Source organism: Bubalus bubalis, chromosome 21 (genome assembly GCF_019923935.1).
Source record: "Bubalus bubalis isolate 160015118507 breed Murrah chromosome 21, NDDB_SH_1, whole genome shotgun sequence".
Lineage (NCBI taxonomy): Eukaryota > Metazoa > Chordata > Mammalia > Artiodactyla > Bovidae > Bubalus > Bubalus bubalis.
In genome coordinates, this window is record NC_059177.1 from 32,327,708 (window position 1) to 32,342,936 (window position 15,229).

A 15,229-nucleotide genomic window follows, 5' to 3' on the forward strand; every position below is an offset into this window, starting at 1 on the left:
CACCAGGCTTCCCTGTCCATCACCAACCCCTGGAGCTTACTCAACCTCGTGCACATCAAGTCAGTGATGCCATCCAACCATCTCATCCTCTGTCGTCCCCTTCTCCTCCCGCCTTCAATCTTTCCCAGCATCAGGGTCTTTTCAAATGAGTCAGTTCTGCATATTACCAGGTCTGAATTCTTAAGATTCTCATATTTCAGTTAATGGTACTGCAACATTTATCTCCGAAGACCACCATCTACTCCATTCAAAACTCTTCCCATTCTCTCTTCATTCTCTCAAAGGCCACCACACCTGTGTATGCAAACACACTCTGGATGTTTTCTCATTTCCTTAGTTTTCCACATGCTCAAGAATTATTTATAAATTATTAGTTTAAAAGATTATTACCTATTCTGTGCAAGGTACTGGGAATAGCACATCCTCATACATGGGCTCCACCCCTTAGAGGTTTGCAATCTAATCAGGGACTCAATCAAGTTCATAGGTCATTGGAATATTGTGCAAAGTGGTATGATCAGGGATGCAGAATGAAGAGCGGACAATCAAACCCTCTGGGGGCAGGGTGCAGTCAAGGAAGGCTTCCTGAGGGACGTAACCTCTGATTCTGTGTGTGTATTCAATATTTCTATTACTTTATTAGAAATAAAAAAAATGATTTTTTTCCCCCCATAATTATCAAGTGTCAGGCAATATTGTATAGTCACCATCTAAGAGCAGAGTCAGTAGCAAGCAGTGTGTGGTGTTAACATTGCAGGGCACTAGCCAGTTAATTCGGAGAAGGCAATGGCAACCCACTCCAGCACTCCTGCCTGGAAAATCCCATGGATGGAGGGGCCTGGTGGGCTGCAGTCCATGGGGTCGCTAGGAGTCGGACACGACTGAGCGACTTCACTTTCACTTTTCACTTTCATGCATTGGAGAAGGAAATGGCAACCCACTCCAGTGTTCTTGCCTGGAGAATCCCAGGGATGGGGGAGCCTGGTGGGCTGCCGTCTATGGGGTCGCACAGAGTCGGACATGACTGAAGCGACTTAGCAGCAGCAGCAGCCAGTTAATAGGTTCTTGTCCAGAAACCATAACTACACAACCATCCTGGCTGTAATGGACCCTCTATCCTGCAGTAATCCTAGCACATCAGAACTAAAATGATCATTATTTTCAAAAGTTAAAAAAAGAAAAAGGATAAAAAAATGTTGACCAGGATATGGGAAAACTTATTTTTATATACTACTACTAAAAATATGTTAGCATAATCATTCTAAGGGCTATTTCAAAGCAACTGTTAAAATCCATGGTGGATGGAGGAGGAATGGACTGGGAGTTTGGGATTAGCAAATGCAAATTGTAAAACGCATATAACTGAATCACTGTGCTGTACCAGAAACTAATAAAATATCATAAATCAACTATACTTCAATAAAATGATTTTTTAATTAAAAAAATATTATGATTTTATTTAAAGATTTATTGACTTTTAAAAAAATTTTTGTTTGTGCTGGGTCTTCAATGCTGCGCACATTTCCTCTAGTTGCAGAGAGCAGGGGCTTTTCTTGTTGTAGAACATGGGCTCTAGGTGTGTGGGCTTCAGTAGCTAGGGCTCAGTAGGCACACAGGCTTAGTTGCTCCGTGGCATGTGGGATCTTCCCAGACCAAGGATCGAACCCATGTCCCCTGCATTGGCAGGCAGATTATTAACCACTAGGCCACCAGGGAAGCCCTGTGATTTTCTTAAAATCTGAAGGACAGGATACCTTTAGACCAAGGAACAGCACATATAAAATGCTTGGTCTTTTGTTTCTTTTTCTTCCCTCCTCCTTTTTTGAGGGTTAAGAGAAGGAGTTATGGAAATTAATAAGTTAAACTTGGGAGATAGGAAAAAGTGTCTGTGTATGACCTATCTGAGCCATCGCTAAGATTACATGTAAATAACTGAAAAAATGGTGGCTCCTGCTCGTTGGATGTCAAGTGATACAGTGGAAAGAACACAGGCTTTGGGGCTGCTTTCTCACATGGTGGTCTTTTTGGTAGAAATAATGATAAGACCTGATTGTCTTGTCATACAGTCAGGTTCTGCATGTGCTCTCACGTTTAATCCTCACAGTGTACCCATAAAGCAAGTACTATCATTACTGCCCTTTTATTTATTTGTATTATTTTTTGAAAAGCTCTCTGAAGAAGCTACAGAATTTTTGGTGGTGGTGGTGTTATTTTTATTTGTTTTAGTTTTGGCCACGCCGTACAGCATTCAGCATCTCAGTTCCCCAGCCAGGGATTGAACCTAGGCCATGGCAGTGAGAGCACCAAATCCTAACCACTAGACCACCAGGGAACTCACCCCCATTTTATAGATAAGCAAACTGATGCTTTATTAGGTTACATGCCCAGGGTCATTTTCCTCAGCCCTCAGATGGGATTGAAGGGGCTGATTTGTTGCTGTTAGAAGTGGTTAGGAAATATCCATGAATAGTATCTTAACACAGGAGTTGGTTCCTCTACCTGGGATTAATGCCACTGGACCGCTTTAGAAATGAGCCCTCTCTGGCACCATCCCCTTTGGTTACTTAAGAAACCAATACCTTTTGGCTGGAGCCCCAATTGGAAAAGCCTCGTGGAATACATGTCTTTAAAAAGTTTCAAATTCTGGTTCCAGTTAACACATGCACCTCAGTAATTAAATGGTGATGTATATAGATTTGATGCATAAATAATACTAGACTAGCAATGAAGGTCCCACCTGCCCTTCAGAAGCTGTTGACTTGACACATCCTGTAGATCTAGCACAGTCTCAACAAAGCAGAAGGTTTGGTCTGGAGATCTACCAAGGATCTCAAGGGATATAGGCATCGTGAGCCCCGTGTCTGTGTTAGGGCAGTGTCAGAAGTTACTGTGCCCTGAGACTAACGAGGTAATCAGATAAACCCAGTGGGAGAAAGAAAATAGTTCCAAACTCAGAGTCCCTAGATTCTCATCAACAGTATATTTTTAACAAGCAGAAGAGTGGCCTAAATCTATGCCTGTTCTTCCAATCAATTTAGTGGCATTAATAAAGCAATTGTTAACCTTTCTTTAAAGATAATATATGAAATGTTAACCCTTTTTTAAAGATAATAAGTGAAAAGAGAGATTTATGTCAATTTAAACTAAATTATGAATCAACTCTTAGTAGTAATTAGTCTTTGACACAGGCTGTTCTTAAAAACAAACCCTATCTGGGAAGGCCAAATTTGTGTTCTAATCTTCTAAATTCATTCCCAACATAGAGGACAGTAGTTGTACAGCTGATCCAAAAGAAGCTAAATAGAATCTCAGTTTGGTTTTATGAATATGATTTTTAATCACATATTTACTTTTATATTTAGCTTTACAAAGGATTCCTTGTTGTTAAGTTCCTTGGGTTCTACTACAGTTCATTTATTTATTTTTGGTTGTGCTGGATCTTTGTTGCTGCTCAGGCTTTTGGCTCAGATGGTAAAAGCATCTGCCTACAATGCGGGAGACCTGGGTTCAATCCCTGGGTTAGGAAGATCCCCTGGAGAAGGAAATGGCAAGCTATTCCAGTATTCTTGCCTGGAAAATTCCATGGACGCTTTTCCGGTAAGCGGCCTCAGGTGACCCCTAAAAATGGTGCGCTATTCACTTGACCCAGAAAACCCCACAAAATCATGCAAATCAAGAGGTTCAAATCTTCGTGTTCACTTTAAGAACACTCATGAAACTGCCCAGGCCATAAAGGGTATGCATATCCGAAAAGCCACCAAGTATCTTAAGGATGTCACTTTAAAGAAACAATGTGTACCATTCCGTCCTTACAACGGTGGAGTTGGTAGGTGTGCACAGGCCAAACAGTGGGGCTGGACGCAGGGTCGGTGGCCCAAAAAGAGTGCTGAATTTTTACTACACATGCTCAAAAATGCAGAGAGTAATGCTGAACTTAAGGGCTTAGATGTAGATTTTCTGGTCATTGAGCACATCCAAGTGAACAAAGCCCCTAAGATGTGGCGCAGGACTTACAGAGCTCATGGTCGGATCAGCCCCTACATGAGCTCTCCCTGCCACATTGAGATGATCCTTACTGAAAAAGAACAGATTGTTCCTAAACCAGAAGAGGACGTTGCACAGAAGAAAAAGATATCCCAGAAGAAACTGAAGAAACAAAAACTTATGGCCCGGGAATAAATGCCGCAAAAAATAAATGCAAATAAAAGTAAAAAGTGTTGGTTGTCTTAATTAGCAAATGTATTTCAAGTGTTAGCACAAAAAAAAAAAAAAGAAAAAGAAAATTCCATGGACGGAGGAGCCTGGCAGGCTACAGTCCATGGGGTCGCAGAGTCGGACACGACTGAGCGACTTCACTTCAGGCTTTTCTCTAGTTGTGGCGAGAGGGGACTACTCTTTGTTGGCTGTGCAGGGCATGGGCTTCTCATTGCAGCAGACTCTCTTGTTGTGAAGCAAAGGCTCTAGAGAGTTCGGGCTCCAGTGGTTTCGACACGTGGGCTCAGTAGTTGTGGCACGGGCTTATTTGCCCTGAGGCATGTGGGATCCTCCCAGACTGGGGATCACACCCACGTCTCCTGTATTGGCAGCAGACTCTCATCCACTGAGCCATCAGGGAAGCCTCCTACAATTTGTTTTAAACAAATAGTTTCATAATGGTACTAATAACTGTTCTCATAATTATAAATTCTAAAAATCTCTTGGTAGGGCCCTGGTCTCTCTGGCTATAGAACATCTGGCACATTTTTCTTGTTTGCTCCTGTGTTATAGGAAAGTTAAATGTACAAACTTAGGAAGAAACATGGCGTGTGATCAGTTGTACTCTAAGACATAGATGCTAGGGGATATTTCAAGGGTGGCTCTTGGTCCAAGATCCCTCTTTGTATATGGGGGTGTATACGGGTAGACTCCTACTTTTCACTACTTATTTTTCCCTTTAGGACGGAATTTCCTACCTCTACGCTATGGACCTTCGGGGCCACATTCTTCTGTTGTAGGGCCCTGTCCTTAGGATGTTTAGCACCATGCTTTGCATAAAAAAAAAATCCACAGAACTTATGCATCTTATCACTAGAAGTTTGTACCCTTTGACCAACAACCCCTCAGTCCCTGGAACCACCATTCTACTATTGGTGTCTAAGAGTTTGGCCTTTTTTAGATTCTAGATGTAAATGAGGTCATACAGTATTGTCTTTCACTATCTGCCTTTCTTGGCTTCCCAGGTGGCGCTGGTGGTAAAGAACTTGCTTGCCAGTGCAGGAGACAAAAGAGATGTGGATTTGATTCCTGGGTTAGGAAGATCCCCTGGAGGAGGGCATGGCAACCCACTCCAGTATTCTTGCCTGGAAATCCCATGGACAGAGGAGCCTGGTGGGCTATGGTTCATAGGGTCACAAAGAGTCGGACACAACTGAAGCAACTTAGCATGCACACATCTGACTTTCCTTGTTTCACTGCCTTCAAGGTCCATATATATTGTTGCAAGAGGCACAATATTTCCTTTTTGGTGTCCAAATAATATTCTTGTGTGTGTGTGTGTATAACATATAATATATACATCAGATTTTCTTTGTCCATTCATCTGTCAGTGGTCACTTAGGCTTTTTCCACGTCTTGCTATGGTGACTATTTTGCAATGAGCATGAGCGATTTCTTTGAGGTCTGATTTAAACTCTTTTGAATATATACCCAGATGTGAGATTTGCTGGGTCATATGGTGCTTCTATTTTTGATTTTTTGAGGAGCCTCTGTATTGTTTTCCATCATGTTTGTACCAGTTTGCATTCTCACCAACAGTGGACAAGGGCCCTGTTTTCTCACCAGGAGAGTTGTTCTCTTATCTGACTCTTAGCGACCCCATGGACTGTAGCCCACCAGGCTCCTCTGTCCATGGGATTTTCCAGGCAATAGTACTGTAGTGGATTGCCATTTCCTTCTCCAGGGGATCTTCCTGACCCAGGGATCAAACCCAGGTCTCCCACATTGTAGATAGACGCTTTGCCATCTGAGCCACCAGGGAAGTCCTTTTTTGATAATAGCCATCCTAATAGGTATGAGGTGCTATCTCACTGTGGTTTTAGTTTGCATTTCCTTGATGATTAGTCATGTTGAGCATCTTCTAATGTACCTGTTGACCATTTGTATGTCTTCTTTGGAAAATGTCTGTTCAGATTGCCTGCTGATTTTGTATTGGATTATTAGGGGGATTTTTTGCTATTGAGTTGTGTGTATTCCACAGATACATTTGTGTGTGTGTGTGCATGTGCATGGGTGCACACTCAGACATGTCCAACTCTTTATGACCCCATGGACACAAAGGGCTCCTCTGTCCATGGAATTTTCCATGCAAGAATACTGAAGTGGGCTTCCATTTCCTACTCCAGGAATCCTCCCGACTCAGTGATTGAACCTGCATCTCCTGCTTGGCAGATGGATTCTGTTACCACTGCACCACCTACAAATGAGATTATATATATAATTTCCACTTTGTTGAGAACTTTTATCATGAAAGTGTGTTGAATTTTGTGAAATGCTCTTTCTGTATTGACTGATAGGATCACATGATCTTAATCCTTAATTCTATTAATGTGATGTATCACATTTATTTACTTGTGTGTGTTGAGCCATCTTTGCATCCCAGGGATAAATCCCACTTAGTCATGGTCTGTGATCCTTTTAATGTGCTGTTAAATTCAGATTGCTGATATTTTGTTGAGAACTTTTGCATCTATATTCATCAGAGATATTGACCTGTAGTTTTATTTTCTTGGCCTGTCCTTATCTGGCTTAGGTATTAGGGTAATGCATGCAGGCCTCATAAAATGAGTTTGGAAGTATTCACTCCTCTTCAGTTTTTTTTGAACAGTTTGAAAAGGACTGTTATTAGTTCTTGAAATGTTTGGTGACATTCACCAGGGAAGTTGTCTGATCCTGGACTTTTCTTTGTTAGGAGGTTTTTGATTACTATTTCAAATTCCTTAGTCATTATTGGCCTGTTTAGATGTTTTATCTTTTTTGAAAGTTTATTTATTTATTGAAGTATAGTTGATTTACAGTTGTTGTCAAGTTTCAATATACAGCAGTGATTCAGTTATATATATATATGTATGTATGTTTGCATATATTTCTTTTCAGGCCCTTGGGAGTTCCCTGGTGGTCTGGCAGGTGGGCCTTGCTACTATCACTGTGCTGGCTGGAGTTCAACCCCTGGTTGCAGAACTAAAATCCCACAAGCTATGAGGCCCCCCAAAAAGCCCCCCAAAACAACCCCCTAAAACAGATTATTATCCGTTATAGATTATTACAAGATACTGAGTATAATTCTGTGCTCTCTACAGCATGTCCTTGTTGGTTATCTTTTTATACTTAGTACTGTGTGTATGTGAATCCCAAATTCCTAATTTATCCCCCTCCTTTTCCCTTTGAAAATCATGGATATGTATTCAGATTTTCTATTTCTTCATGACTGATTCTTGGTAGGTTGTATGTTTCTAGGAAAGTATTCATTTTTAAGTTAGGCAGTTTTTGGTGTATAATTACTCATAGCAGTTTCTTAGGATCCCTTGTATTTCTGTGGTATCAGTTGTAATGTCTCCTCTTTCGTTTATAATTTAGTTTATTTGAGTCTTCTCTTTTTCTTGGTAAGTTTAGCAAAAGGTTTGTCAGTTTTTTACTTCCTCAAAACACCAGCCTTTAATTTCACTGACTCTTTCCGTTGTCTTTCTAGTCTTTATTTCTTTGCTTTCTGCTCTAATCTTTATTATTTTCTTCTCTCTGATAACTTTGGGATTGTTGTTTAATCATTGTGTCAGACTCTTTTGAGACCCCATAGATTGTAGCTTACCAGGCTCCTCTGTCCATGGGATTTCCCAGGCAAGAATAGGGCAGTGGGCTGCCATTACTTTTTCCAGAGGATTTTCCCAACCCAGGGATCCAGCCAGTGTCTCTGGCTTGACAGGCAGATTCTTTACCACTGAGCCACCAGGGAAGCCCAACTTTCGGATTAGATTGGTCTTATTTTTCTAATCCCTTGAGGTGTAAAGCTAGGTTGTTTATTTGAGATTCTTCTTTCTTAATAAAGGCATTTGTTACAATCAACTTCCTTCTTAGAACTGTTTTTGCTGCATCTCATAAGTTTTAATATAGTGCATTCACATACTGTTGATGCCTAGAGAATTTTGAACATGACCTTGCTAGTATATGGAATGAGTGCAGTTGTGCAGTAGTTTGAACATTCTTTGGCATTGCCTGTCTTTGGGACTAAAATGAAAACTGACCTTTTCCAGTCCTGTGGCCACTGCTGAGTTTTCCAAATTTGCTGGCATATTGAGTGCAGCACTTTAACAGCATCCTCTTTTAGGATTTGAAATAGCTCAACTGGAACTCCATCACTTCCACAAGTTTTGTTCGTAGTGATGTTTCCTAAGGACCACTTGACTTCACACTCCGCACTCTGGCTCTAGGTAAATGATCATACCATCATGGTTATCCAGGTCATTAAGATCTTTTTTTTTGTATAGTTCTTCTGTGTATTCTTGCCACAGCTTATTAATATCTTCTGCTTCTGTTAGGTCCATACTGTTTCTGTCCTCTGGGTTGGGAAGATTGCATGGAGAAGGGAAAGGCTACCTACTCCAGTATTCTGGCCTGGAGAATTTCATGGACTACAGTCAACGGGGTCACAAAGAGTCGGACACAACTGAGTGACTTTCACTTCACTTTTTTGCATGAAATGTTCCCTTGGTATCTAATTTTCTTGAAGAGATCTCTAGTCTTTCCCTTTCTAGTGTTTTCCTCTGTTTCTTTGCATTGTTCACGTAGGAAGGCTTTCTTATGTCTCCTTGCTATTCTTTGGAACTCTGCATTCAGGTGGGTGTATTTTTTTTCTCCATTGCCTTTCACTTCTTTTCTCAGCTATTTGTAAGGCCTCTTCAGACAACCATTTTACCTTTTGCATTTCTTTTTCAAGGGGATGGTTTTGATCACTGCTTCCTATACAGTGTTATAAACATCCATCCATAATTCTTCGGGCACTCTATTAGATCTAATCCCATGAATCAATTTGTCACTCCCACTGTAAAATTGTAAGGGGTTTGATTTAGGTCATAGCTGAATGGTCTAGTGGTTTTCTCTACTTTCTTCAATTTAAGTCTAAATTTTGCAATAAAGAGTTCATGATCTGAGCCACAGTCAGCTCCTGGTCTTGTTTTTGCTGACTGTATAGAGTTTCTCCATCTTTGGCTGCAAAGAATATAATCAATCTGATTTTGGTATTGACCATCTGGTGATGTCCACATGTAGAGTCTTCTCTTGTGTTGTTGGAAGAGGGTGTTTGCTATGACCACTGCGTTCTCTTGGGAAAACTCTTGTTAGCCTTTGAACTGCTTCGTTTTGTACTCCAAGACCAAATTTGCCTGTCACTCCAGGTGACAGGTTGTAGCTAAGCTCTCAGGGGCATGGAGCTGTTTCTGGGTCTGTAACAGAGACCGTGGGCTTTGAGTCAGCCGCCTAGGTGTGCATCTGCCCTCTCACAACATCTCTGCTCCATCTGTGACTGAAAGGGGGTTTGACAATCTCCTGCCTTGATCCGAAAGTGCCCAGAGAGACACTTCTGTCCGTGAATGATGTCAAATTATTGTTGAAGGGGGACACAAGTGAGAAATATCTTGTTCATCCATCTTATTTGATAAGTGGTTTTAAGTGGAGGTTGAATATAGGTTTCATACGAGACACTGACTTGATAGAGAGCAGCTGCCTGGTGTGGGGCTCTGTGAAAGATTCTGAGGTTGCTCCTGGGCTGAGAGAGTGCCGTCATCAATTAGTTATGTCTGCCACAGCCGTGACTTAGGGCAGTGCTGATACAGTGCCGTGTATTTGTCATTACTGGTCTGTAATACAAGCCTCAGCCAGCCGTAGTAGTTGTGATTTTCTCCTGGGTGATGCCCTGACTTGGCCTTGGCAGCCCATCTGGATGCCTTGGTAGCAACTGGGTAATTGGCTGTTTATTTATCTTGCCTAAAATAGAGTACTTTTGCACTAAGTAAAATTCTATTTTAATTTTAATAATGGATTGACACAGTATGCATGAGTTTGAGCTCTCAAGAAATGTTTAAGGCTTTAAAATATGTTCTGATGCCAAAAAAGATGGAAAATCTATTGGGATGCATGCAAGAAATAGATTTACTTTAGATCAAAATATGCTAGTGAAATACCTTGTTTTGATTTTTTCATGAAACTTTGGGATGTCATTTCTTGTCATTCTTGAAACAAACATTTTGAAAAAAAGGGTACAGTCATTTTAGAAATTATAAATGCCGTAACATATAGAAAACCTCCAAATGGTTTTATTTATTAAAAACTACAGCAAAAAAAACCACTAATGCAGAGTAATTTCTTTGCCTAGATTATGCCCGCACTAACTGTTAAACATGCCAATACTGCGTCCCCCATAGTCTTAACTCTCACCCAGAACCTCACACTTGTATTCCCCCAGTTGCTGACTGGTTGTTATTGTAAAGGCACCATCTGACACTCTATAATCCCCAGATTGCATTTCAGTGGATTGCAGTTGGACAGGCAGATAAATTTTTTTTCAATTTTAGAAGCTCCATCATACCCACAAGTATTTTTTAAAGTGATGCTAGTTTGTGTTACATGGAAACATTTGCTGAGCAAAGTCAGGGAAGGTCTGGCAACCAAAGACAATAAGCAATGCTTAAATCAATCACTTTGTAATCTTTATCAGGGGGGATAATTGAAGCCAACAGAGTGAAGTTTGTTTTGAAACATTTAGCATATGACGCTGTCATTAATTTCAAAATAGGACCCAAGAATTATGGGAGGTATGTAAGGAATGACGTTGGTCACAGCATTAGGGAGACAACCTCACTGTGACTAAAAAAATAAAAGCGAAATGATGGTAACAGGGTGAGCACAAATCAATCTCTGGTAGTGATTTCCCTAATAGTTTTGTAGTTGTTTCTCCTTCCTGGTTGGGGTGATTTTCTGAACCCCTGGAAGAAAACCTGGGTTTTCAAGTGAGAAATTCTGAAGATAGTAAGAACCATACTGTTAAAAAATGTTCATGACCCCTTGAAATAGTTTACTGAGAAATGTATTATGAACCAGTAAAACCGAAGAACTCTGAAATAATCCTTCATATTAGCTGTGCCTTAAAAAAAAAAAAAAAAAAAAACCTGAAGAAACAATAACTCTGACTCACTGCTGGTCTTCTGTGGCAAATTCCACCTCTTAACTCCACAGTTTTCTCTGGAACAACAACAAAAGCTCACAAGTTCAGTTGTTGTAACTTTGAGTTGCAGCTTGAAGACCAGCTATACAGTACGGTTGGCTATATTAGACTACAACTGGTTATTATGGGTTCAAGTTGTTTTAAACGTTGTCACAGAACCTCCCACCACCTCATGATGTAAACTGAGACTCTGGTTAGTCTCCAGGCTGCACAGAATTGCCAGGTGGTGACGTCTGCGTCCTGATGGGGTGGGAGCTGACATCTCCTTGTGGCAGCTCTGTTGCATGGCTGAGACTGATGCACAGGCCTGGTTCCATGTGTCAGGGCAGAGGTGGCGACACCTGAGTTTGGGCTTTCTTTATGTTCCTGTTGTCCTCATACGTTCATTAAATTATTTTTGAGAAGAACTTTGGATATTTTTGTTAAGTATCACACATGCCCTCCTTTTCTCCCCAGTCACCTTGGAAGTGGTTCATTCATTCATTCAACCAAAATACTTGATAACTCACAGTGTGCCCTGAACCATGAGAAGACATAAAGAATAGATAGGTACTATAAGTTGTCCTTACAAAGCTTTATGATGCTGGAGACATTGGCAAATCTTTTTTTTTTTTTTTTTTTATTTTTTTGGCAAATCTTTTGCCAAAGTTATAAAAAAATGCAAGGAATAACTAAGTCAACTTTCAATTAATTTACTAATAATTATATTTTATCTTTTGTATCTTAGAATGTTACCTCTCCTCCCTTTTATATCATGAAGAAAGGTGGGAAATAGGCTAACTACTGGCATATCCCACCCAGCAGCATGCCCAGCTCTTCCTGTAGTCAGGCTGCATTCTCATCCTCACACATTAATGTCCAGCCACAATGGAAAGAGAAAGGAGAGGCAGAAGGAAGGGAGAAGAATCTTGAAGACTGTAAATTATTTCAGCTATCAGTTGCCCCTCGATACATGAAAATCTATTACTCTTCATTCAGCATATTCATTTTGAGTCTTTATCTCTTCTAGTCACTGAGAATAAAAAAGCCAATGAAATAAAGTCTCTGATCTTATATCACTTGTACTCTAATGGACAATAAATAGTCAAATTGAGAATGTTGAACAGAATCCAGCATTGGCTAAAGTCAGCTCTCATAGACATTGCAAAGGTGTTTTGATGGATGGCAGAAATACCTGGTTAAGTGTATATCCTATCAAAAAGACCACAGAAGGGATCCTAAATCATTTAGGCTGGTAAACCCTAGTGTTTTCATTTTTAAAAATCATGTTTTATAGCCATTTGTAGTCATGTGTCAAGCACAAGCCTAGGTAACGGTGCTTTTGTATTTGTGGGAAGAAATCATTTGTGAAGAAATATTATTAGCTTAATATCACAGAACACTTCCCAAGTCATAAATGGGAACATTTGAAAGACAAATTGGTTTTGTCTTAGACAGCAATAGACCCACCTTTAGAAACAGAGTAACCAAGGAAGACATTTTAAGATCACATTCTGAGTCCAGGGAAAATAGGATTAATTACATTATCTGCTTGTTTGCTCTTTGCTAACAAAGACAGCCACAGGTTTCTGCAAAGTATGATGTGCAGAATCTCACTAACAAAATTGAAAATTAGATTAAAAGCAATGTTTAGGAAGGTACATTTTTTTGGAGAAAAAAAAAGAGCCTGGGAGAAAACAAACCACATGTTAAGAGTACATATTTGCTAACTGGTGATTTCAATTTTTTCTTTCTCCTTATCTATAACTTCTATTTTTTTTTTCTATAATGAGCAAGTATGATTTACATCATTTATATAATGTTTACATATTTATTTTACACAAAGAAAAGCCATTAATTTTATTTCAGTGACCATATTTTCCAGCTCTTTCTTTGGAAAGAGACCAGAGACAAAGCTTGTGTGTAGCTTAGTAAGATTTGATAAAATTCTTAAGACACTGAACATGGTTTCAGGTTATACTTCTCTAGTTTCTTGAAGCCCTGGCCTTTTCTCTGATGTCCTGAATGCTTCTTGAGTAACAGAGCTGTGATATCTAGATTTCTCCTTGCATTTCAATCAACTGAAGTGCCCTTGGCCTTATATCCTCAAGTGTGTGGCGGCACCAGTGTTGTGGTTCTTTTTTCCACTTTTGAATGGTCTACATTTTTAAAATGTCAACTTTGGTTTAAAATTTTATTTCTACATTAAGATAAAATGTGCACTGAATGAAATTCCTAGATCCCAGCTATACAAACAGATGAGTTGTGACAAATTTATCCACCTATGTAACCCACATGGGCTTCCTTGGTGGCTCAGTGGTAAAGAATCTGCCTGTTAATGCAGGAGATGTGGGTTCCATCCCTGGGTTAGGAAGATTTCCTGGAGAAGGAAATGGTGGCCCGCTCCAGTATTCTTGCCTAGGAAATCCCATGGGCAGAGGAGCCCTGCAGACTATAGTCCATGGGGTCAAAAAGGAGTCAGACACAACTTAGTGACTAAACAACACTGTGAAATATAACCCACACCCCAATCAAGATTTAGCCGTCACCCCAGAAGATTCCCTAGTGCCAACTTTCCAGTCAATCCCCACCCTCCATAAGTACTGCTCTTTTGATTTCTATCTCCATGGTTTCACTTTGCCTCTTCTTGATCTCCGCACAAATGGAATCTTATTGCAGGTATTTTTTGGTGTCCAGCTTCTTTTATTTAACCAAATGTTCTTGAAATTCAACCATGTTACTATGGGCATCATTTTTATTGAGTAGTCTTTTCTTATATACAATACCACAATTTGATTATCCATTCCTTTGTCGTTGAACTTAATACTATTAACTTTTTAAAAGGTGGCTTTTTATTTTGTAAAATAATTCAGAAAAACTGAGTAGGATCTTATATAATAAATGCTAGTGGACACTTTCACCTTTTCCTTTTATGCTCTTCTTTCTCTGTCAGAGAGTCACTTTCCTGAAGTTGGTACTTCTCTTTTTTATAATACTTAATTGACTTTGAGCATCTGTGACTGTAGATAAGATGTCTACTATCACTCTGATTTTTGTTATTCTGTAGATAATTTTTTTTCTCTCTGGTAATTTCTTTCAAAGTTTTGCATTTTTATTGCAAGTTGTCTGAGAATGGCAGAGTAGGTGCAGCTGTTTTAAGACTGCTGATGGTCTAAAATGATTTAAAATTTATTTTGCTTAGTATTCAGAAAGTACTTTTACTTTGAGGACTTATGTCTTTCTTCAGTTCTGGAAAATTGTTGTTGTTGTTCTGCCACTCAGTTGTGTCTTACTCTTTGCGACCCCAAGGACTGAAGCATGCCAGGCTCCCCTGTCCTTCACTGTCTCCCGGAGTTTTCTCAGATTCATGTCCATTGAGTTGGTGATGCTGTCCATCTATCTCATCCTCTGCCAGCCCCTTCTGTTGCCTTCAATTTTTCCCAGCATCAGGGTCTTTTCCAATGAATCAGTTCTTCGCATCAAGGGGCCAAAGTATTGGCGCTTCAGCATCAGTCCTTCCAATGAATATTCAGGGTTGATCTCTTTTAGGACTGACTGGTATGATTACTTGGAAAATTAACCATAATTTATCTTCAAATATTGCTTTCTTCACAATTCTCTCCACTCTTTTATTCTGGAATTCCTGTTAAACAAATGTGGGAGCCTTAGAAACAGTTCTCCATACTTGGTTACTTTTTCATTCTTTTGGCTCCCCCATCTCATTTTGAACATCTCGGTTCTATGTTGCAGTTTAAAAATGCACTGCGTACTCAGCTGGAGTTCATCCATTCATTGTATAGTCTATTTCAATAATCGTATTGCTTATTTCCAAGATTTTTAATTAGTTTTTTTCACATTGACCTATTAATAAACTATATTTCTAAAATAGAAGTTATACTTTATTTCCATGAACATTTTTTATTATTTTAAAGTCTATCAAAGTGTATAAATTAGTTTAATCTGGAAGGAACAAATGTTTGAAATACTGATTTTGCTGCTTAT

The 15,229-nt window shown here is 39.7% G+C and overlaps 2 protein-coding genes and 1 non-coding gene across 3 annotated transcripts in view; 2 read left to right on the forward strand and 1 right to left on the reverse strand.

The window, feature by feature from the left end:
* Nucleotides 1-15,229, forward strand: part of LMOD3 (leiomodin 3) — a 43,600-nt gene that overhangs the window by 3,967 nt on the left and 24,404 nt on the right. The gene's annotated exons all lie outside the window — the stretch shown is intronic.
* TRNAE-CUC lies at nt 2,261-2,332 on the reverse strand. The gene has a single exon. It is a non-coding gene; the product is annotated as a tRNA-Glu (tRNA).
* LOC112581260 (60S ribosomal protein L17-like) lies at nt 3,582-4,202 on the forward strand. Its single transcript, XM_045163859.1, has one exon. The coding sequence runs from the start codon at nt 3,625-3,627 to the stop codon at nt 4,177-4,179; it is 555 nt and encodes a 184-aa protein (XP_045019794.1). The 5' UTR covers nt 3,582-3,624; the 3' UTR covers nt 4,180-4,202.

What these genes read in the sequence shown, in the direction of transcription:
- LOC112581260 (XM_045163859.1), top strand. Translation starts at nt 3,625, where the DNA reads ATGGTGCGCTATTCACTTGACCCAGAAAACCCCACAAAATCATGCAAA.